General features: G+C 43.6%; 1 protein-coding gene across 3 annotated transcripts in view; it reads left to right on the top strand.

The window, feature by feature from the left end:
- Positions 1 to 21,152, top strand: part of GIPC1 (GIPC PDZ domain containing family member 1) — a 34,766-nt gene extending 13,614 nt beyond the window's left edge. For all 3 annotated transcript variants that reach the window (XM_020800380.3, XM_020800381.3, XM_020800382.3), the window contains exons 4-7: positions 356 to 536; positions 17,685 to 17,797; positions 18,662 to 18,743; positions 19,119 to 21,152. In XM_020800380.3, coding sequence (XP_020656039.3) covers positions 356 to 536; positions 17,685 to 17,797; positions 18,662 to 18,743; positions 19,119 to 19,270 — 528 coding nt within the window. In that variant the 3' untranslated portion in view covers positions 19,271 to 21,152. The remainder of the gene's footprint in view (positions 1 to 355; positions 537 to 17,684; positions 17,798 to 18,661; positions 18,744 to 19,118) is intronic.
- Positions 21,153 to 24,565: the final 3,413 nt, after the last annotated feature.

Below are 24,565 nucleotides of genomic sequence, written 5' to 3'. Positions count from 1 at the left end.
GGCAAGGAGCTGGGACAAAGCGACGGGAGCTCACTCCGTTGCGTGGATTCGATCTTACAACTGCTGGTCTTCTGACCCTGCAGCACGCAAAGGCTTCTGCGGTTTAGCCTGCAGCGCCACCCCGTCCACACGTAATACCTTCCCCCAAATAGGCTGACAGATGTCATTCGCACAAGGAGGTGAGTCAGAATGGCTGAACGAAGCAGAGCTAAGTAAGAGCTTTCCTCTATGATGATATACTTTTCTTTTTTGGCGGTGTTACTTTTTGATATTTTCAAGGTAGGTTGTGTCTCTGGGATCAGTAAGTGAGTTGATCTAAATTAGTGTAATGACTACTCCCATCTGTTGTTGGCAGAGAATCAAGGAAGGGAGTGTTATTGACCGGATCAAAGTCATCAATGTGGGGGACATGATAGAATCCATCAATGGCCAGAGTCTCATCGGCTGTAGGCATTATGAGGTCGCCAAAATGCTGAAGGACTTGCCCAAAGGCCGAACTTTCACATTGAAACTCACTGAGCCCCAGAAGGCTTTTGGTAAGTGTAACCTGTAGACCCTAAGTGTTGTGTTGTTTTTTGCGAAGTGTAAGGTTAAGATCTGCCCTTGTGATGTATTAATTAAAATGTTGAGCAGGAACTTAGTAGACCTAAGGTTCAAGTCACCACTTGGCCGTGAAACTCATAGGGTGACTTTGGGCCAGTCATTCTCTCCTCATCTGACCTCACAGGGTTGTTGTAAAAGCAAAACAAAGCGTGCTGCTTATATACCGCCCCATAGCGCTTCAAGCACTCTCTGGGCGGTTTACAAGTTAATTATGCAGGCTACACATTGCCCCCCCCCAGCAAGCTGGGTACTCATTTTACTGACCTTGGGAGGATAGAAGGCTGAGTCAACCTTGAGCGCGCTACCTGGGATTGAACCCCACGTCGTGAGCACAGTTTTGGCTACTGTACAGCAGTTCAACCACTGCGCCACGAGGCTCACTGGCTGAAAGAAAGTCATGAATTCATTGGAGAAAAATGTGGGATGTAAATGTGTTACACAAATAAGTAAATAATACAGTATTATCCTCAGACTTCTTCCATGCTTCAGTGGGAACAATAACAGTATTAAAGGACGGGGAGTTACAAATGAGCTATCTGTCTTCGCTGGTACTGTTTCTCAGACTAACAGTTGCTCTCCCCCCCCCCATCTTTGCTTGTATTATCACAATACTGGAAGAAATGTCATAGTGATGGGCCTCTTACATTCAGACTCAGTCTTACTGGATCCCTAGTTGGAGATGCACGAAATGGACTCTCCAGTTATCCTCTGCCACTTGCCAGACATGTCTTGCAATATATTTGTTAATGGGGAGGTTATTAAAAATCTGTGAATAAAATAGGAGACGTGTTTCATTGACAGAAGTCTGAGTATCTTGCTCATTGAGGCTTGAGGGTATGCACTTTGTCTTCAGTCATCCCAGTGAAAAAGAACCAGAAATATTTTAAAGTTGGAAAAGGCAACAGGATGTTTTAAATCTCCGGACAGATCATCAGTTTCTAGATTGTGTATATATTTAAAATAAGATGACAAAACACAAAAGCTAATTTAAAAGGTAGAAATAACCCAATTACTATTGTGTTGGACTTGTTCACTCGGTTTCCTAATGCCTGGTCAGAAGCAAAATAACCTCATTTTGAAGAGTTCAGGACAAGAATAAAATGTTGCTCTCCAGCAATCTGCATAGTTTGTTGAAAAACATGTCATTTAAACACTGTACATCTGAGGACATTCTTGGGATTTCTAGTGGAGTTAGGCATTTTCATTTCAATGGAATTTGTCTCCAGTATTTTTCTTGTAAGAACCTACTTATTGCTTTAGGTAACAGATTCCTGAGCCCGAAAAACCCACAACAACCATTAGATTCTTGTTTGTTTGTTTTCCCCACTTTTTATGTGGTGTGATTTCTCACAATCATAATACTGTATACCAAAAAAATGGTAATTGAATTCTGTTGACCTTCCCATAAGCAGGTGGATAATTTCTCTGAGCAGGAAGAGCCGTTTCAGTGCTTCTCAGAGACCTAGTTTAACATGAGAAAGTTGACAGAGGGCGCGTGCTTGATTGTTTCCTTGTGTCCTGTTACTCCATGGTATACATGGAATATGGGCAGAGTGTTACATGGCTGTTATTTCACCCAAAACATACAAGATGAAATGTAATTTTGCAGTTAATCAAATGTACTACTTATTTTCCTAATGTAGGTAAGATGGGCTGAGGGAATAATAGCCACACTTTTAATTCAGTAAGCACTTTGCTTATTAGTGGGACTGGGTAGGCGCTGTTTCATTTTGTGCAGAGCAAAGGGAAATTTGCCCTCTCAGAGTGTCTCTACACATAGTGTGTGTGTGTGTGTCTTAGAACTGATGAACTTGATGGCAGGGGTAGCTTACTCTTTTTCTGTCAAGGATTCCTTCTAGGCCAATATATTGGAGGTTGTATGGTGGCAGTGGGCAGGACCAGAGCCAAAAGCAGGTCGGTTCCAGCCCTTCTCCTCCTTTCTCTTTTCACCCAGTTGTATGCTGAGGGACTTAGAGCTTATTCTTTCCTGAGGTCTGACCTAATCATGTCTAGAGTTCTTCTGAAATCAGACTTGAGTACTGCATGACATGCTACTTCTGGAAGAGGGGAGCAAGAGGCTTCTCCATATTGCAAATGTGGAGGAGGAATGAGAATCAGAATGGTTATCCCTAGGCCTTTTTTTTCCAGAGAGAAGCTGGTAGGATATGGGGGGGGGGGGGGACAGGGACTCGAGTCATGGGACTCACTGTCAAGTCAGACCTAAGTCACACTGGTGACTCATTTTTTTCTTTCAATGACTCAGTCAACTTGCAACTTGGAACCCAGACAACCTGCCCTTTTTTTCTGGGTTAAAAAAACAACTTGTTTTTAACAGGAGCTCATAGTTGGGACTCAGGACTTGGTAAGGTAAAGGTTCCCCTTGTCAATTGTCCAGTCGCATCCGACTCTGGGGGGGCGATGCTCATCCCCATTTCCAAGCCATGGAGCCAGGGTTTGTCCATAGACAGTTTCCATGGTCACGTAGCCAGCGCGGCTAGACACGGAACCCCGTTACGCGACTTGGTACCAGATACTAAAAACTCACCTTGCCAACAAGCAGAGACATCACCTTGCCAACAAAAGTCCGAATAGTCAAAGCTATGGTTTTTCCTGTAGCGATGTATGGAAGTGAGAGCTGGACCATAAAGAAAGCAGACCGCCGAAGAATTGATGCCTTTGAACTGTGGTGCTGGAGGAGGCTCTTGAGAGTGCCCTGGACTGCAAAGAGAACAAACCTATCAATTCTAAAGGAAATCAAGCCTGAGTGCTCACTGGAAGGACAGATCCTGAAGCTGAGGCTCCAATACTTTGGCCATCTCATGAGAAAAGAAGACTCCTTGGAAAAGACCTTGATGTTGGGAAAGTGTGAAGGCAAGTGGAGAAGGGGACGACAGAGGATGAGATGGTTGGACACGGTCATCGAAGCAACCAATATGAGTTTGACCCAACTCCGTGAGGCAGCGGAAGATAGGAGGGCCTAGCGTGCTCTGGTCCATGGGGTCACAAAGAGTCGAACACGACTAAATGGCGATGATGACCAAAGACTCAAACTTGGCCCTAGGACTCAGACCGAAAGACTTGCCAACATCCCTGTGAAAAAAAACACATGCACAACATTGGGACTGGATGTATGCTTTCAACCAGCCTTTGGGGGAAATTATGTTCTTCCACTGCAACTTTCCACATCCCCCAGCCAGAGTGGCCATGCTAGCTAGGGGATTCTGGGAATTAAAGTCTAAAATCCCCCCCCCCCCCAATTTTTTTGGCTACAGTTCTATGACCAGAGAGAGAGAGAGCAACAGCTGTAGTTTTGTATTTAGAGTCAATCTTTCTGAGAATCTTTGTTAGTCTTTAAAAAGTAGCTTTCTAGCCCCTTAGCTCCTGCATCAACTTGGCTGACCTGACAGAACTTGACTTTATATGGGTCATCATGCCTGCTGAAGTCTTAAGCCAGACAGATGGCAGAACATGGCTTACAATTGCTGGTCAGGAAGAAGGCTTCCATGCCCATCTACCCTCTTTCCCCCCCACTTTGTTGATCCGTCAGTTATGAAAAATATCTGGCAAATATGTTCAATTTGCTTGCTTTGTCCATGCATTTTCCCAGGCGCAGACTTGGAACTGCATGGGTATAGAACTTTTCTTTGTTCTTTCAAAGGGATGGACACAATGAATGGCTCCTGTGGAGTGTCGTGCTGTAAACAGGCCAGCAGAGGCTAATGCTGCTCCAGCAGGAGAAGAGCCATCTATGACAGAATGGTCAGCTTTGCAGAAGAGTCATTCTGCAAAGGTGTTTGACTCAAATAAGCTGCCTCTTCCAACCTAAGTTGTTGTCTGTGATTGATATTATTTGCATGTCATTTTCACAAACATGATGCAGGGTCAAATTGCAGCTGGATGCCTAATGCAACACCTGCACTATATGGTTTGAAATGACAGAGGAGCTTTTCATACGTGTTGTGAAACTTTCCCCCCATAATCTCTTGAGATTTATAACCTGAAAACATGCATAATCTAAAATGGCCATTCTCACCCTTTTTAAGGCCATGGCCATAAATGCAATATGAAAGTAATACAGGGCGGATCAAGATTCTATGCGACACATAATGAACCTTATAAGATGGTGCATGCCAAATTGTTTCCAGTCTGTGCCCCCTTCAAATATGTCAGGGCTACCCAAGGGCCCATATGGATCTAATTAAGGATGGCTGATCTAAAATGTGCATTTTGATTTCTTACCAAGTGCTTCTCCTCTTTTTGTCTGGCAGTGGGTTGATAGAATTCACTCAGCACAAATAATGTGGGTGTTATGTGAAAACATCTCTGGAGGCAGCCAACATGTAGGTTCAGATCTGGCACAGTTCTGCTTCCAAAACTGTATTGCAGCAGCTTTCTTTCACCAGCAGAGGTCAGGATGGCACCAGCTAGCAAGCGTTCTGTACCTTTAAGTCACCTCTCTTGTTATCAGGCTTAGACAAACGGGAGGTCAGCCTTGTCCTACAAGAGGTGAGTGAAGCAGCCTGTTTCAGGCACCAGCAGCAGCGAGGGAGGGAAGGGTGAAAGCAAGAATTGTCATCTGAACGGTGCAGCAAGCCCTCTTGGGATCGTCTGCCTTGGCCCCAGCAGCCGAGAGAGGCTCTGCGTCAAGTTGCAGGGTATTCTGGACGGGCAGTGCAAGGAGACGTTTGAAAGGGGCCCTTGTGTTCTTTCAGGGCAGCTTTCTCTTCTATAAAGACTTCCACAGATACACTCCTTGTCATGAGCATTTTGTCACATCAAGTGAGCATGGCGAATACTCATGCACTCAACACCCAGAGCCCTTCTGAAAGGGAAGCCTATGTGGGGTGGAATGTGTATATGCTTGGGCACTCCTAGTTGCTTTGGAGGTGCATGGAGCACCTCTACCCTGATGGCAGAAGTATTCTGTTCCACCCCCTCCCCTTTCCCTTCCCACCCAACCCTTCCAACTTTATTCTCCCCTTGCCTCTTCATTCAGAAGCTTTGGTGAGTCTGTAAGGGAGGGATTCTGCACTTCGCCAGTACACAGAGCCAATTCTGGCGGCAACAGGAAGGAAGGACACAAAAGCAATGTCTCAGTCTCTCAGAGGAGTTCTAAGGAAGTGAGGTACGTGAAACAAGGCTGGGAGCTTGAACACCTCAGCCCTTGGAAGGTGGTGGGCAGGAAGCTCTGCACTAAAGAGACAGGCAGAGCTCCATCTTGTTTCAGTATCCTCCTGCATTATTCTGGTGTTAGAACAGAGTCACCAACAGGATCCTTCTTTTTAGGCCGTCCTGGGCTATTGCTGTTTTTCTTTGTTCTGGATTTATGTTAGGTGGGTTGCTGTGCAGGATGTCTTTGAATCCTGATACTGTATTAAGCAGCTTTTAGGGGTTATAGTGCTCTATTAGAAGAGAGAGAGTTGCTGCAAGTTTGCATAATTGGGCCGCTACAAAAATCTAAAACTCTTTGCTCCTAGTCTATCCATTATTCATTAATGTTTCCTCTCGCTACCCAGAATTTGCCTCAAGAGTTCCAGTATCTAATTGTACCACATTCCCTTCTGTTTGCTCTTCACCATATCCATCATTTCAGTCGGTCTCTGCCACTGCAAATTCCTTCCTCCTTGAGTGACTCACTGCACAGTTTGGGGAAGGTGGATGATTTTCCATATTCCAAGTTATTTCCTTCTTGGCTTTGAGTGTTGCACAAGCTTCTGTCCTTCGCTGCCCGCTGTCCTCACAACTGCTAAATTACTCTTTGTTAGTATTTCAGTTAATGCTGTGTTGACTCCTTCCTTTCCACATGATATGCCAGTGTGGAGGTTACTGTTCTCAGCTGTGTTGACTATCCAGGAAAGAGAGGTACACATACACACACAGAAGCACCTTTTCAGTGGAACCACCTTTGCTAGCCATCTTCCCAAAATTAATCTGCATCTTAATTGTTGGACTTCCTACTGATTTCATTGTCCTTTTGTTTTTTTAGCCTGAACACAAGATTGTTTTGTAAGCACTCACTTAACCTGACTGAGTTGTCATCTTAGTTGTTTAATCCGTACAGTTATTTTCCAGGCCAGGAGAATTTAGCTATGAGGTGGATTTCTTGTTTCCAGAAGGAGGTTTTACTTCCATAGAAAAGAATTTTGGGATCTGCTGATTTGGCTTTATCTCACTGTCTCAAAATTTGGTGCTGCTATTTACACTGCAAAAGGACCCGGCTTGAGATCTATTAATAATCTTACCTTGTTTATGTTTGCCTTCACACATAAGGATGAAAAATATCCTGTTTAGTATATTATGTGGGCTGGAGTGTTTATCTGAAAATACATGATTGGTGGTCAGAAATGCATGTCCCAATGTATTTTTTTCTGCCAGTAATATACACAAAGCAAGTTCTCACAACCTAATAGTTTAATAATGAGGTCCAGTAGGATTTCAGCATTCTCCTAACGTTCCCTCCCAATGAGAGGTCTGCTCATTTTGAATTTGGTAAAGCTGTAAGCTAATGTCCTGGCCATCAACCAGCATTGTCATTAAAGACGAATTGAGAGCTGGAGTGGGAACAAGGCTACTTTAAAAATGGCCAAGTGAAGAGTCTTAGTACAATCTCAAGTTTTACTTAAGTGGATGATAGATGTTGGCTGAAAGTCACAATTAGAGTAGGCCCATAGAATCACTGGAACTTACACAGCTGTTAACTCAACAGATCCCCATTGATTTAATGGGGGCTCCTCTAGTTGTGACTTAGTACAGTGGGGTCTCGACTTACGAACTTAATCCGTATTGGAAGGCAGTTCTCAGGTTGAAAAGTTCTTAAGTCGAATCTGCATTTCCCATAGGAATGCACTGAAAACCATTTAATCCGTATCTGCTCTTTTCGTCCATAGAAACTAATGGGAAGCTGCTATTCCGCCTTCTGCCACTAGAGGGGGATATTTTTTCCTTTTTTCCTTTTAACCTAAGATGACTTAGCTTTCAAAAAAAGGAAAAAAAAGAGTTCGTAACTCGAATCTAAATTCGTAAGTCGAGTCCATATATTCCTATGAGAGCGGTTCGTAAGTTGAAACGTTCGTTTGTCGAGCCGTTCGTAAGTCGAGACCCCACTGTACTGGGTTTCAGCCACGGTGTGCCTTTGATGGAAATCACGTTACATGTTTTTATGTGATGTGGCTTGATCTGACCCGGATTGTGGTTTGTGTTGGTCCATTGCTGAGAGGGTTGTGGCCAGGCAGATAGCATCCCTTCTCTGCCCACCTGGCCACATGGCATCCCTTCCTGGAAATCTGCAAGTATGCTTTGCACCTGGGATGTAAATTGACCTGCTGTCTGTCCTGGTAACCACCCAGTGTCAACTTTCTACCTTAGCAGTCCTCTAATTTTATTTAGACACTAAGCAAGAGCAGTGGAAGAATATTCTGGAGCAGGTGCTGCAGGGAGTTCAGACCTTCTGGCATAACTACTGTGCCAACTTCTTTGAATCCCTGAGGAGCTGAAGGAGTATTTGTTAGTTAGTTTGTTTTATGCCCTGCCTGTTTCTCAGCGAAGGGACCAGTCGGGCTTGCAAAGCAATTTTTAAAAAGCAAATATTAATACAGTCAGAAATACAATAAAACACAGTATTAAAATGCAAATGTATTGCAAGTTAAAATTACTTTAAAAATTAAAATAATTTAAAAGTGCATTTTGAAAGGGGAAAAATATAACTCATTAAAGCCATTTCCATGCCTGTGAGGCTGGGGAGATTGAAATAAGGGCCTCTCACAAGCATCTGAAATATCTGGCTGGCTCATACAGGCAGATTTTGTCTTTCAGATAGCCTAAAACCAAGTCATTTAGGGCTTAGCATCACTTTCGCTCACTTGATCGATTGCATAATGACTGAATGGCCCTGGTTCTCTCTCTGTAATATAGAGAGACCGTTCTAGGACAGCCCTTAGAATTAATCAGACTGGGGTCCAAGGTGCACACGTCTATATCTGACTAGGAAATCCACGCATCCCCTCCTTGCCCTGGTTCTCTTGGTGTTCGTTGCTCCTGTTCAGCATTCCTCCTTCCAGTTCTTCAGAGGTCCTCAGCTGTATGATTAATTCCAAAAATTGGTGACCTTTATTCTTGGGAGACTATATCTACCATTGCTGGCTTTAGGATTCTGGGAGCTGTAATCCAAAAAAGTAACTTCCCTATCTCTGATTAATGGCTGGCTTGCACTGATATGCTTTTGCAGCTTCCTCTGCCTCCAGCTTTCTTCCAGATTAGCTCTGTCATTGGGGTCTCTTGCTCTTCAGTAAGTGAAAGGTATTCAGTGAAGGTGGTGAAAGCAGTTGTTGATTGAGCACTCAGTGAAATCTTAAGGCAGAGCAAGCCAAGAATACTTTGTGGCTTTCCTACCTGGTTGGAATTCCACCATTCTATGTAATGTCCCCGTTGTGTCATAAAGGGAACAGAGACAGGAAACTTACAAGAGAAGAGCCAGGAACATCTGGGGCTGCTGCCCAGCTTCTGGCCAAATCAGGTCTTTGCCGAACTAGCAAAAACAACCAGGCCTTGTTTGTACAGCTTCTGCCTGTGAATTCCCAACCTTGCTATAGGGATCTATTAGCAAGCTAAAGCACTGCTGGAGGTGCATTGTGAGGGCTTGTTGGTAACGGTGGGCTGCTGATTGCATGAAGCAATGGAGATGCACCTGGGTGAATGTCTGTTCACTCCTTTTTCCTTAATATGTTAAACACTGCTGCATATTTATTTATTTAATTAATTAAAATATTTTACTCCTCCTTTCCTCTAAAAAAAGGACCCAAGATGACTTACATAATTAAAAACACAACCTTAAAAGCTTAAAAACAGTAAATTGTTAAAATATTAAAGAAGAATTAATAATATTGTGTTAAAAACGTTAGGTGAAAGCATTACACAAAACAGATTTATAAGCCACATAATATAGACCATTCTGTTCATTGTTTCGTAGACAGCCAGTTGTCAAGGAAAAATGTGTCTGAAAAGAAAGGTCTTCATCTGCTTGTGAAAGGACAGCAAAGATGGGGCCAGCCACCCGTGGGAGGGAGTTCCAGAGTCTGGGAGCAGCAACAGAGAAGGCCCTCTCCCATGACCCTGCCAAGTGCAGTGCTCTAGCAGTGTGGAGCCGTATATAAGCCAAAACTGCAACAACCCCTATGAAGGTGGTGGGGCTGAGAGAAAAGCCTCCCCTCATCATCTCAAAACACAGACCGGCTCATAAAGGGAAATACATATTTTTGGGGGATAGCTTGGGCTGTGTGGGTACGTAGTTCTTTTGTGACTCTGCCTTACCTTAATATAGTGATCAATGAGTAAGGTATACAGAAGGTCTCTGGCTAAAGTTTGCACTCCGTCCTTCCTTATAAGACCATGTTCTGGTTCTTAGAACCAGCTTGGTGTTGGGCCTTTCACAGTGCAAGTCCATAGAGGGCCATAAGTTGGAGCTCATCTCCAAACTCACTTTGATTGGAAACGGCAGCCCTTTGAGTAGAACTGTAGCCTTTTCCGCTTTTATACCTGGAAGAGCCAAAGCCCATAACATGCTGATTTCCCCTCAGAGGGTAGCAAAATGCAGGAAGACTCTGTGGGTGGGTATGTGTTAGGGGGCAGAGAGCCAGACAGCTGCTGCTAGGGATGCTGCCAGAAAGCTGTGAGTAGGCAGCTCCCACTCTTCCTTTCCCTTGCTGAATAACTGGGCGTAGCAAACCCCAGGTTGCTGGCAGTGTAGCTGGGCTGTCATCCATATAGACTCTGAAGCCATGGCCTCGCTTGCAAGAGTATGTGCAGGGCTCCTTCCCCTGCCTCTTTGTAGCTTCTGCCCTAGGATCCTAGGGCAAGGCACAAGGGACACAAGAGCTGCCTGCAGTTGACCTATTGTTTGTTTACTGTTTTGCAAAACTTCTTTCAGCAATGCCTCTGACTCTCAATGATTCTATCCAGCCATACCCATGTGCGGCAGTTTCAAGAAGTCACCACTCAGCTCTCTTGGCTAATTAGGCCTTTCTGCTCAGAATTATGGATTACTAATTTTTGTACCATTGTAAGCAAGGTCATGAGCAGCACAGCACATCCTTCCACTAGAAAGAACAGGGCACGTGCTAGGGGGCTGAGGCTGCGGAGCAAAGCAGGTAACTTCTAGCCATTTCTCTTGAGCTTCCAGGCTGTTCCCTCTTTTCAAGCCCCTAAACTAGCCCACTGATGATAAATGCAATAGAAGTGGGAAGGAGGGATATCCGATGAGCCAAGGTCGCTGGCAACAGGGTCTAGGGAGAGGGAAGGCGAGGTAACGACTTTAGTGGCAGGTGCTGGAGAGCAGCTATAGCAGCCCCTGGCCACTCTCCTCTGTTGGACCCTTTAAACCAGCCTCCTGCTCTTAAAGGCAGTGTTGGAGATTATTTTGTCACTGTCATTGAAGTGAAGTTCAACACCAAATCTGGTTTACATGTCTCCATGGAATTAGGGCAAGAGGCAAATGGTCTTTACCTCCAGTAGAAAAACTTCTTGCATCAGCCTTGTCTGGAGATGGCAATAGGAAAACATAGTCAACCCATTGGCATTTCAAGCCACAAGGTACCCTCCCCAGAAATCTGATGTTTGTGATTACAGACAACACCACAGTTGTGTATGCATAAACAAGTAAGGGGCCTGTGCATCCTGGACTTGTGGGACAGTCTGGCTTCTCCTTGGGGGCAGTGCATTTGAGTACGTAGTTGATCATCAGTATAAACATGACCCAACAGAAAGCTGACTGCTGTAGGGCAAAAGTGGAAGGGCGTTGCTTTCTGTTGGGAGGCCTGTGATTTAGGGGAGGGCTGCATAATGTGGCGCAGGATGTCAGTCATTGTAGAGCATGTGCTTGTACGGTGGGCTCCAGGCTACCTACCCCCATAGTAGGCAACAGGCCATCTAGCTCCCTTGAGCTAGATGGCCTACTGGATGACCTTACTGTTGGTCAGCTTCCTGTGTTCCTGTGGAAATGTAAAGACAGAGATTGCTTACTGGTCCCTCAGAAATGAGAGATCTGTCTCACAAATGTGGATTTTCTTGTCAGCTGGAGTAATAATTGTCCAATACAATGCCTGATTATATGGAGGCAATTCTAAGCAAGTATGTTGTTGCTGTTGTTATTTGCATTTTGTCGGAACTATATTTTAGGAAACCTGATCATTTTCAAGAAAAGTGAGATATTTAAGGAGTCCTTTTTCCAGTGCCCCCAGTGAGCTTTCATGACTGAGAGGGGATTTAAACCCAAGTCTTCGGAGGCCTGGCCCATCAGCCTATTTACTGGGTTTCATCTTGACTAAGTATAATAAATTAGTTGTCTTTCTTTGCAAATGAATAACTAGAGGTACGAAAAATGGATGTGCAGCTTTTGCTCTGCAATGGCCTGTTGCCTCTTATTCAGGAATCTCTGTTTACATATTTCTTATGTCTTAAGGCTCTGAGATTGTGCGCAACTGTACTCAGAGTATCTCTTGCAGTGGTTTCTTGACAGGTTGCTTTGATTTTGCTAACATAAGCATCTATCTTCTTCCCTTGATAAGTAACTTTTTTAAAATCAGAGGAACTATGTCTATCCACAGGTGGAAAGTCCATTCTAACCTGAAATGTTAACATGCCCCTTGTTAAATTCGTATAATTTCTTTTCTGGCATTTTAAAATTTGCATATCTAAGAATGTATAATTGCCACCATGAACTGGCAAGACTAAAGAGCCCTGGAATCGTCATGACAAAATTGTTACTGTCTCAGCCAAGCTACATTCCTCGAGTGGTGAGTTCTTGGAATCTCAACCCGAGCTCTGACCTGCCAATTCTTTTTATTTTATTTTAATTTTTGGAGGACCACACACTAGGGACTGCCTCCCATAAATTAAAAGATACTGGCTGTTTTCTGTATGTAACAATGGAAATTTGAAAACCTTTGAAAATCAAAAGTTTGATTCCTTTTTCAATGCTTTTCTGGAATCTTCACACATTCCTATTATGATAGAAATGTTCTTTTTAGAGGAGTAGTTTGAACTAACACTGCTAATTCCTCAGGGAAGGATTTTTGTATTTATTCAACTCAGGTTATTTTATGATATATTAAATATATTTGTATGACACAAAATATACAGAAAAGTGATTTGGTATCAGTTCATCTATTCTCAAGCCCTGCACTGCTGTTAACATTCTGAATGAAGATGGTAGCTTGCAAGCTAACGCTACTATATTCTTATTGATCTGTTCCTCACCAATGAATACAAGGTTGACTAAAGAAAGTAATCCCCAGTTATTGGTTTTGACCAGATTCCCCAAACTCATGCACACTTGAGCTGCAGCTGGCTATGGAATTATGAGAATTCTGGTCCAGCTTACCTGGAGCGCACCAGTTTGAAGATGGCTAATCTTGTCTTTCACAGGCTTCCTGCCTGTTGTCTCCTGTGTCGTAGAGTTTGTGTCCATTGTGTTCTTCTGTGTTAATGTTGCCCTTGAAGAATGATAGCTTTCTAGAAACCTAAGAGGACTGGGAACATCGTATAAGGATTCCAGTTTGGAGTAGGAGATTATGATCCAGAACCTGACTCCAGGATACATTTGGTTTGGCTACAAATGGCAATTTTAAAAAATTATCATCTGAGTGGCTAAATTTTCTCTCACCATCTCCAAGGCAAGAAATTAGAAGGACAAGTTGTCAGAACAAAATTATTAGAACAAATTTCTGAGTATATCTGCATGTATGTGTTCAAAATCTGATTGTATTCAATTAAACAAATTTTCATAATAAAACCTTCAAAGCAGGTATTGCATCTTAAGTTCTCATGGCAGTATTTGCTTTTTATCCAGCTACATTTTAATATAATATATTCTAGTTTATAGATGGCAGCAATTTGCCAGAATGTGTTTCTGTCCTTGAACAAGCCACAAAATATTTTAATGTATGTATAACTAAGGAAGAACAGCTGATATTATGACGTCAAAGGAGCTTGTGATTGTTGTGGAGCGGAAGTGAAAACAGATATAATTGGCTCTCAATAACCTTGAGAAATGCATGCCTAATGGGAATGAACTTGGCAAATGGAATATTCTCATTCAGATCTTTTTTATCAGTTATGCTTGTCAGAATTGCGAGTACTTGCACAACAATTTCCAGGTACTCTCCTACCCCTTCAAAGTATTTTCAAAATAAAGTACTATGTATGAGATTTTTGTTTACTTCCCTGAACACAAGATGTATCTCTTTCCAAACACTCACTGCTGTTTATAGTTGGAGAAATGTTTAATTGACACATGCAAGTCCTCAGAAGATGATGCAGTTATGAACTGAGAAACATGAATATATGAACAAGCTGTCACAGATGAGAAGTTGCTGACTTCATTAAAAAGCATTAGATTTGAGGCAACATCTGGTGATACAGAATTGTATGTTAATATAGTGAAGAAACAAAGAATAATATCCTTGATCTGCAAAACTAGATGGAATTCTTCCAGCAGATGGAAGTGGAACGTTCCTAGTTTTTTCTATAATAATGCCTGATAAAAATGACTCAAAAAGGCCAATGAAGACAATAAATTAACTTTACTACATTGAAAATTCTAAGTGGACATATAAAAGGTGCAGGTTCACATCCCCTTTTCTTATTACAAGGCAATTTTATACTGAAGATCCATATGTGTTCTGCATATGTAAGCAGTCTGATGTGTTTGGCTCTTAAATTGACCCAAACCTACGAGGCTTGATTCCAGTAGTGGTGATGGTGAGGGGCATGGCAATTAAATAGTGGCAATTTAAAAATAAATATTATTGACTCCAGCCTACAAACATGTGGAAAGATGTGGCTTGATGCATAAGTAGCACTTTAATGTATCGTTGTTACATGGTGATTCTAACAAAATAACTGAATCACATGACATGCTTCATAAACGATAATGCAAAGCCACCGAACACTCCTTCTCCATAGAAGTAAAATCTGGTTTCTGATATTAACATCTGAATCTCGAAAACCAAGGTATGATTTCTGCAAAAAAGATTTGAACTTCAGTACAGTGTTTTGTGAGCAAATATTTTGTAGGGTTAATATTTGATACAACTGAAATAAAAATGGCCACAGTGAGACTCTTATGTGTTGAAAGCCTTTATGCCTTTTCTGTTGATTCCAAGTACCAAGAATGTTCAGTCTAGTCTTGCTGTCTCAGAGAGGTTCCTGCTACTATCACCAGCCTGCTGGTCAGAGAATTGATTGTACAAAAGCATCATGTAAGCCACAGTGAAGAAAGCACTCAGATCAGGAGGAGGCCAGACAGCTGCAACTGTATAAAGAATGCTTTGTCAGCTAAACCACTTTGTGACAGAGCTGCAGAAATAACTTGCATTACCAGATACCAAACTCACCTCAAGCTGGTGAGAGTGGCAAGGGCCACAAAATGATGGCAAAAAAGGGAAACGGCAAGATCAGGGTGTTGTGAATGATAGTTTCACCATCTCAGCCACTCGTTAGAGGAAGAGAGCAAAGGCAACTTGATTAGGTTTGCAGAATAAGTATTGTTGTTGTTTAGTCATTTAGTCGTGTCTGACTCTTTGTGACCACATGGATCAGAGCACGCCAGGCCCTCCTGCCTTCCACTGCCTCTCAGAGTTGGGTCGAATTCATGTTGGTAGCTTTGATGACACTGTCCAGCCATCTCATCCTCCTTCTCCTCTTGCCTTCACACTTTCCCAACATCAGTGTTTTCTCCAGGGAGTCTTCTCATGAGATGGCCAAAGTATTGAAGCCTCATCATAAGTATAGAACTTCTCAAAAGGAGAAGTATCCATTTTTGATTTGTATTGGATAGTGTCTGTTGCAGGCTATCAAGGATTGGTGTACTTGTATGCAATCTCCTTGCTGTGCTTCCAGAGATTATGTGAAGGGGAATTCTGTTTGAGCACACATACCTCCTGAAAGGGAGCGAGTGCCATGATACCGGGCAGAATGGCAGCAAGAGAGCTGATTCACTTGTGGAATCTCTATGGCTACTTTCTTGTAAGACTCCCTCCTTTCCTGTTACATCTACCACCAGCTTTTGGTTGGTTGGTTCACTTTAAAATGAGAAAAGTTAAAGATGGTTAAGTCACTGAATAGTAACATTGAAGCTTTGTTAGAGTAATGGTTTTTTTTTTCATCTCACAAGTTCATTTCCCCTGCTTCTATTTTAGACTTGTGGATTGTTGATTCATTGTTGATTCAGCTGGTTTCCCCCAGAATTGCTCCTTCTGTTCTTGCCTATGGGGAGACTTCTTGATTCCAAACGAGAGTTGCTCTCCATCCGGGCTTGAGCTTGCCTTTTTGCTGGGAATGCTGTGCTGCAGAAGTGTTAACCCATGGGCAGCTTATGTGTCTCCTTGGTCTGGTCAGCAAAATAAAAAGAATACTAAATGCTCATCCTCCCATCCCACCCTGCCTCTCCTGTTGTGGGAATACTGTCCTGTCATTGCTACTGCATGCAGTTTCTATTTTCCTCTCAGTGTCTTTGCCCTTTTCTTTTGGCTAGGCACCTGCTATCTCAGTCCCCATTTTTTTTACCTTGAATATTCTTCCCATTCTTACAATGTCCCACTCCTTGTAGATGCACTTTGACTTAAGCAAGTCAGAGACCTGCTTAATCCAGGCTTGTAATCTCAACGCAACCATCCAGATGCCTATAGGAAGTCCACCTACAAGGCACAAGCACAACAGCACTCTTCTGTCCATGCCCCCCCCAAGCAATCGGTATTCTGCTATACTGTATAGGCAGAGACATACACTGCTTCTGACATTAGAAGTACTATGTAGTCATAATGACAAGTAGCCACTGAGTCCAGTTGTCCAAGTTCAGCCATTAATGCATTCTGTGGTAATAAATTCTAGAGTGTAATTAAGCACTGTGTGAAGAAATACTCTTTATTCCCTGCCATCAGCGCCCCTTAATATCTTGATATCATGGGAGAGATTCTCGTTACTCTCTTTCACCACACTGTGCATAATTTTATATGCTGTCTATAATGTTCCTCTTTACTCACCTTTTACTATAAATTGGAACCTTTTGCTATACAGAAGTTGCTTTAGACTTGCCCTTTTCTATACCTCTTCTAGCAACACATATTCTAGCTTTTCCAGCTTTATCCTTTTTGGAAGCCAGAACCAAGTATAATACCATATAAGGGAAATTTGTAGGAATGTTATTTTTTGATTCTTTTTCTAACTGTGCTCAACATAGAATTTGTCTCTTTTTTTCACAGCAGTAATTCACAGGTTGAATGACCTCTCTCGACCATTTCTGTTGAACGTCTTATGTTTTGTTTTGACAGATAGTGATTTGGAATGGTTTTGTGTCACTTGCTTGATTTTTGTACTTTGTTGGGGTGGTCTTGTCTCAGTATCCCAAGGGCCTAACCTCGCAAATACAGTGGTGCCTCACTTGACGATTGCCTCGTGGGATGAAAAACCCGCAAGACGATTGGTTTTTGCGATCACTATGGTGCCTCGCAAGACTTTTTTTCTCTGACTGTGCTTCGCAAGACTTTTTTTTTTGACTGATGCTTCGCAAGACTTTTTTTTTTTTGAGGCCGATGCATAGGGAACCTCGCAAGATGATTTTTTCACAAGATGACGATTTTTCCAGAATGAATTAAAATCGTCTTGCGAGGCACCACTGTAGTTTAATGTATTGTAATGCTGGACAAGAGCTTGTCTGGACTCACAGCTGGACTGAGCTTGTCAGAGTGCAGTTAGACTTTATCCTCTATCAGCCTTAGTCAGCACTACTAGTTGCAAGGTTTTAATGGGAGTTTCAGTGAAACAACTTCTGGAGGGACATGGCTTGTACACATATGCTGTGTCCCTGGGTATGCTGCGGTCAGTCAGCTTCATACAGGTCGGCAGTGGCATGCTGAAAATTATGTATTAGGAGCTCAAACATTCACCTCACAAATGGCCAGGTATGGTTGAGAGCCAGCACAAGGTAGGCTTTTTCATATAGCTCTTGCCCTTGGGAGTGACTGTAAGTTCCTTCTGAGCCATAAACTGGGTAAGAAACACTCAACAGGCCTTTTCTTTCTCTGTTCCAGATATGATCAGTCAGAGGTCTGCAGGAGGCAAACATGGTGGGAGTGCTCAGCTTGGCACAGGGAGAGGTACCCTGCGGCTTCGGGCCAAGGGGCCAGCCACAGTGGAGGAGCAGGTGCGTACCCGACAAGCGTACCCGACAAGCCAGGCCGTATCTGTCAGAAAGATAAGTAGCTCTGCTCAAGAACTGGGACTTCACTCCCTTCCACTAGTAGGTGAGAGCAGATGGCTAAAAACCCTGGGACCCGCCGTAAAAAAGGATGGCAGCACATGAACACTCCTTCTCTAGACTCTCACTTACTCTGTACTCAGAAATGGTAAGAAGAGAGGAGATTCCATTCTGGAATCTTTCACCTTCACCATGCATACTTATTTTTCTAAACCTAAGACAGCAGGTTGGCCTGTGGTAGACCAACCTACTGTCTATTTCGTGGACAACATAAATATCATATTCCAATTTTGTATGTTGTGTTCATTGCATGCTTTTATTTTGCAGACCATTTTGAAATTGTCATATCTAACTGCCTGAGAAAGATTCATAACTAAATCAGTAAAAGGTCCTGTCTCTTCTCTAAATTCCTTCCCCTTGCCAAAGAAGTAGAGTGAGGGGTGACATAAGGGTTGATGGTGAATCCCAATTGAAACTGGCTGGTCCAAGAGATGGAATTGCTACTGTTAGCCATGGTTAGGAGGTAGCTGCAGCCAAGCTAGTCCTGGACCTTGTCGGACCCCAAGATGAGAGCTCCTTCTCATTGCTGTCACGTTGTTTCTGAAGAGGTGGAGCTTAATGATAACCATCCCTAGATCCCTGCCCCACAGCTCTTGTCAAAACTCTCCATTAGTACTACCAGCCCTTTATTGGCAGGTTGTAGAAAGGCCATCAAGACTATTTCTAATTATGAGAGAGAGAGAGAGAAGGAGAAGGCAGGAAGGAAGGCTGCTGCATGTCCAACAGTACTTGTACCATTCTTTTTTATAGCCATCAGCATTTGAGGAAAAAGCCATTGAGAAGGTTGATGATCTTCTAGAGAGCTACATGGGCATCCGTGACACAGAACTTGGTGAGTTCTCACTCCCCCCCCCCTAAGTTGAGAAGAATTCCATTTTTAATCTGGGCTGCTTCATTAGTGACCTTGCTAGCAGGGACATTCTAGGACTTTGTATCTGAAAAAGAAACACATCCAAGCTCTGCATTCTTCCCTCTTCCATCTGAATACAGTACTAAACTATCCAAACTATTAACAATCCAGAAGCGGCAGCCATGTGTTCAAAACCCTCCTGTATTTGCTATAGTGTTCTTTCTTGGTAATCAGAAAAAAAAAGTGAAGTCTTCCTCCTGTCCAGCCAGGACTTTGTAAATGTATGTCAGCTGGATGTGGGCGGTGGGAACAGAAGTCCAGAACTGATGCTCATCTCCTACTTTTCTTTCGGTACAGCTGCTACCATGGTGGAGCTGGGCAAGGACAAGCGTAACCCTGATGAGTTTGCCGAGTCCCTGGATGAGCAGCTGGGTGACTTTGCCTTCCCTGACGAGTTTGTCTTTGATGTCTGGGGAGCCATTGGTGATGCCAAGGTTGGGCGCTACTAGGACTCTGTGCTCTGCTGGACCCTGCAGGCAGGACCTTTGGGCAGGCCACTGGTGGGCCTGGCACACCACTGTGCCCTCCCTTTGATGCGGGCCACCCGCCTTTTCTTCGTAGGGGCTGCAGAGCTCCTCGAGCAATAAGTAACCCGCATCAGTGGCTGGAGTGTAATATGAACTGGGGCCAGAATCTCTGCTGCTATTTCCTTCCCACACTCCCTCTCCGCCCCCCACCCCACCCCAAATGCCTCCACAGGGAAGATTCACCATCCCTGTGTGCTGCCAGCCTGAAATCCATGTTTTTATTTTCCTCCTTTAGGCTAGGTGCTACCACTCGGCTCACACAGTTTCCTGTTCTTGAAGATGTATCTGGTCCTTGCTAGTTTTTAAGCCTATCCTTGTGCGAAGGGGAGCAAATTCAGGCAACTCCATTTAAGAAGAGGAGGGCGACATACTGCTCTTGAGATCCTGACACAGAGTTACTCTAGGGAATCCTACGGCACTGCAAGAGACCTGGGTGGGATAAGAATAGATGGAGTTGGCTTTTAGTCTTGGGAGTTGGTAGTGCAACCAAAGATCCTGGCTCTGCATATTTCTCCTCAGCCGACAGAGGCTTAAAAGGGCATAGACCAGGCCTTTCCCCACAGCATGAATTTCCTCTCTTAGTCCACCCCATATCACTTGGTACGTCATATATTTGGCAATTTTTTTCTTTTGCAGTGGGTCCAGTTGCTGTAAACGTAATCTCTTTCTTTCTCTCATGAATTGTCTTAGGGAACTCACTCCTTTGTTTCATGTCTACATTTGTTGTGCAATGAGGCATCAACTTTACCCCTGAGATTCTACTTGATTTACAGGTGTTGGTTGTCCCCTGTAGCTGGCAAAGCCAGTGACAATGCCTCCCTCAACCTCCTTGTTCTGTTACCAGCCACAGAGCTTGAATCTATTTTGGTCCATGTTCTCTGCGTCTTTTGGCTGGGAACCACAGAACAGCCAGCGGCTACATATGGCAGCCTTGGCATAAGAGCGTAACCCAACCACAGCTATTCCCCTTCACTCTGAATGAATCTGGCCTGCCCTGCCCTCCAAATGGCCTTGCACCCTGTCACTCTCCCAGAGCTAAGCACAGTTTCGAGCCTGCATCCCACCAACACGACTTTGCAGCTGGATTTCTAGCCCGAGGAAAGTCATGCTGTGTGTATAGTGCAAAGACTGCCCCGTGTCTCTCTCAGGGGACGAGCCTGTGCATTTTCAGACCTATGGCATTTTCCTGCACTGAAGCTGAGGACAGCCCCTTACAGGGCTGGTTCTAGGGAATTCTGTTGCTCAGGATGTTCATTATCAGCACTCGGGACCTTCTCCAGGAACAGCAGAGCAAGAGGGGCCCCTTGCCAATATCTGTCTTGACTAACCGGTCCATGTTGTCATACTGACCTACCTCCCCAGGGTGGCCCAGTTAATATCTGTGATGCTCCCTCTCTTAAATTATTTATATCCACTCACTCACTCACTCTCACACCACCACCCCATATACTGGGCCTTTACCCTGTGTTACATCCCAGTACTGTAGTTTGGGCACTGTCTGGCTCCCCTGGTAGCTGGCGAAGTCCCTCCTCTCTTACATCTCACCGCCCCACTTCACCTACTGTATCTCTTAAGACACTAATCCCAGGTAGGATGTGGAGCTTTTGCTGCCCTTTGGACCACACCACACAATTGGTGGGGTGCAAAAGAGGGCGAGGCCTCTACCAAACCTTGCCCCTTTCCTGTGTTCTGGCAGCAAAAGGATTTGGGACGAACAGGCAGCATCATGTCCTCCTTGGGCATATTTTTTTTATTCTACATATAAAGCATCTTTAAGATAAAATATATTGACACTACTAAATCATGTTGGTGTGTTTGTGTGTCTGTTTAGACTTTGGAGGAGGACCAGTGGTGTTCTCCCCTATACCTTCTCTCTTCCCTGACCCACACATAACTTCATACATGGAGCAAATGGAGGAGTTGGGGCCTGATGAGTGAGTGTGTTGTGTTTCTTGGTGCTGCTGGAGAAGAGGAGAGACTGTCACAGCAGACATGTACTCCGTACCTCATGGAGAAATTGCACCTTTTATTACCTAGGCTGTGCTAGGAAAAAAAAAGCTGGCTCAGAGCAATTCCTAAGAAAAATAGTTCCAACTCCCCATGTGACTAACAGTGTGAATGGACTTTCCATGAACTCTCTTATGCTTTGCCAGTTTAAGCCCAGGCAGAGCTGTTGTGTGGAATGGGAAAGACCTTTTTTGAGTGTTGTTGTTGCATTTCATCAGGTTGCCTCTGACCTATGGGGAGCCAGTGAGTGAGAGGCCTCCTAAATGTCCTGCCCTCAACAGCTCTGCTTAGCTATTGTAAACTCAGGGCTTCCTTGATGGAGTCAGTTTATCACCTATTTGGTCTTCTCCTGCTGCCTTCCACTTTTCCTAGCATGATTGTCTTTTCCAGCAAATCTTGTTTTCTCCTTGTGTTTCCAAAGATATGACACCCACAATTTTGTCATTCCTGCTTCTGGAGAAAGTTTGGGCTTGATTTGATCTAGGCCCCACATGATTGTCTTTTGGGCCGCTGAGGGTATTTGCAAAGGTCTTCTCCAACCACATATTTTTAACGAATCAGTTTTTCCCCCACCAGCTTTGTTCGCTATCCAGTTTTCACATCCATACATGGTAATTAGGAATGCACTTGAAATGCAAAGCCAGCAACAAGGAAAAACAAACACATCATCCTGCCAGTTGAGCTGGAGCTGAGCGCACAGAGAAGATGACTTCCCCTCATGGGAGTGAAGGTATAAACAATGAGAGGAACAAAGTGAGCGTGCTTGTGTCCCATCAGGATGCGTAAGACAATTAGCCTGCCTTGAGATCTAAAATGGAATTCAGTAAAACCTCAGTATGGCAACTGAACCCTACCCAGAAACCATGAAAAGCTGCAGTACAGTATCTGGAAGAATTTCTAATGTAATTAATAGGGTCAGGATCCAAGATGGCTCCCTAAAACAGGAAGAAAGGTTACTCACCAGTCTGTTCCTCAGCTGCAGCCTTGCTCAATGTGCTTTAATGCAGTTCCCTTCTGGCGTCTGCTTTGGCTTATCCTCTTTGAAAGGATTTGGAATAACTCATGCTCTGAAGCCTGCTTGACATGCAGTACTGTCCTTTCTTTATTATCCAGCAGTTTGACTTTTTACATTTGTTTTAAAGAGCAAAAAATAGAATATATAATTGTCTGTCCCTTGGAGGAGACTGGAGTTCCATGCTTAAAAATTTACCAGATGACATGAAAATCTGCAGAGACCACAGTATTCTTACAGATGTTAAGATTTGTAAATCCTTGTTGTGTCCGACTCTTCGTGATCCCATGGACCAGAGCACGCCAGGCCCTCCTATCTTCCACTGCCTCCCGGAGTTTGGTCATATTCATGTTCGTAGCTTCGATGACACTGTCCAACCATCTCATCCTCTGTCGTCCCCTTCTCCTCTTGCCTTCACACTTTCCCAACATCAGGGTCTTTTCCAGGGAGTCTTCTCTTATGAGATGCCAAAGTATTGGAGCCTCAGCTTCAGGATCTGTCCTTCCAGTGAGCACTCAGGGTTGATTTTCTTCAAAATGGATAGATTAGTTCTCCTTACAATCCACAATTCCTCCTTGCAGCACCACAATTCAAAAGCATCAATTCTTCGGCGGTCAGCCTTCTTTATGGTCCAACTCTCACTTTCATTCATTGCTGCTGGAAAAACCATAGCTTTGACTATGCGGACCTTTGTCATCAAGGTAATGTCTCTGTTTTTTAAGATGTTGTCTAGGTTTGTCATCACTTTCCTCCCAAGAAGCAGGCATCTTTTAATTCTGTGGTTGCTGTCACCATGTGCAGTGATAACAGAGCCCAAGAAAGTAAAATCTGTCACTGCCTTCATATCTTCTTCTATTTGCCAAGAGGTGATGGGGCCAGTGGCTATGATCTTAGTTTTTTAGATGTTGAGCTTCAGACCATTTTTTTGCCCTCTCCTCTTTCACCCTCATTAAGAGGTTCTTTAATTCCTCCTCACTTTCTGCCATCAGAGTGTTATCATCTGCATATCGGAGGTTGTTATTTCTTCCAGCAATCTTAAATCCGGTTTGGGATTCCTTCAGTCCAGCCTTCCGCATGATGTATTCTGCATATAAATTAAATAAGCAGGGAGACAATATACAGCCTTGTCGTACTCCTTTCCCAATTTTGAACCAATTAGTTGTCCCATATCTAGTTCTAACTGTTGCTTCCTGTCCCACATATAGATTTCTGAGGAGATAGATAAGGTGGTCACGCACTCCCATTTCTTTAAGAACTTGCCATAGTTTGCTGTGATCCAGGCAGTCAAAGGCTTTTGCATAGTCAATGAAGCAGAAGTAGATGTTTTTCTGGAACTCTCTGGCTTTCTCCATAATCTGGCTCATGTTAGCAATTTGGTCTCTAGTTCCTCTGCCCCTTTGAAATCCAACCTGTACTCCTGGGAGTTCTCGATCCACATACTGCTGAACCTTGTAGGATTTTGAGCATAACCTTGCTAGCGTGTGAAATGAGTGCAGTTGTATGGTAGTTGGAGCATTCTTTGGCACTGCCTTTCTTTGGGATGTAGACTGTTCTTTTCCAATCCTCTGGCCGCTGTTGAGTTTCCCAAACTTGCTGGCATATTGAATGTAGCACCTTAACAGCTTCATTTAAGATTTTAAATAGTTTAACTTGAATGCCATCACCTGCACTGACCTTATTGTTAGCCATGCTTTCTAAGGCCCATTTGACTTCACTCTCCGGGATGTCTGGCTCAAGGTCAGCAACCACACTATCTGGGTTGTCCAGGACATCCAGATCTTTCTGGTATAATTCCTCTGTGTATTCTTGCCACCTCTTCTTGATGTCTTCTGCTTCTGTGAGGTCCCTCCCATTTTTGCCCTTTAACATGTCCATCTTTGCACAAAATGTTCCTCGAATATCTCCAATTTTCCTGAACAGATCTCTGGTTTTTCCTTTTCTGTTATTTTCCTCTATTTCTTTGCATTGTTCATTTAAGAAGGCCCTCTTGTCTCTCCTTGCTATTCTTTGGAAGTCTGCATTCAACTTTCTGTAACTTTCCCTATCTCCCTTGCATTTTGTTTCCCTTCTCCTCTCTGCTATTTCTAAGGCCTCATTGGACAGCCACTTTGCTTTCTTGCATTTCCTTTTCTTTGGAATTGTTTTTGTTGCTGCCTCCTCTACATTTTAAATCCTTGGTAAGTCCATCTCCTGAGCTG

This window comes from Pogona vitticeps, chromosome 2 (genome assembly GCF_051106095.1).
Source record: "Pogona vitticeps strain Pit_001003342236 chromosome 2, PviZW2.1, whole genome shotgun sequence".
Lineage (NCBI taxonomy): Eukaryota > Metazoa > Chordata > Lepidosauria > Squamata > Agamidae > Pogona > Pogona vitticeps.
This window is presented reverse-complemented; position numbering and strand designations above follow the sequence as displayed.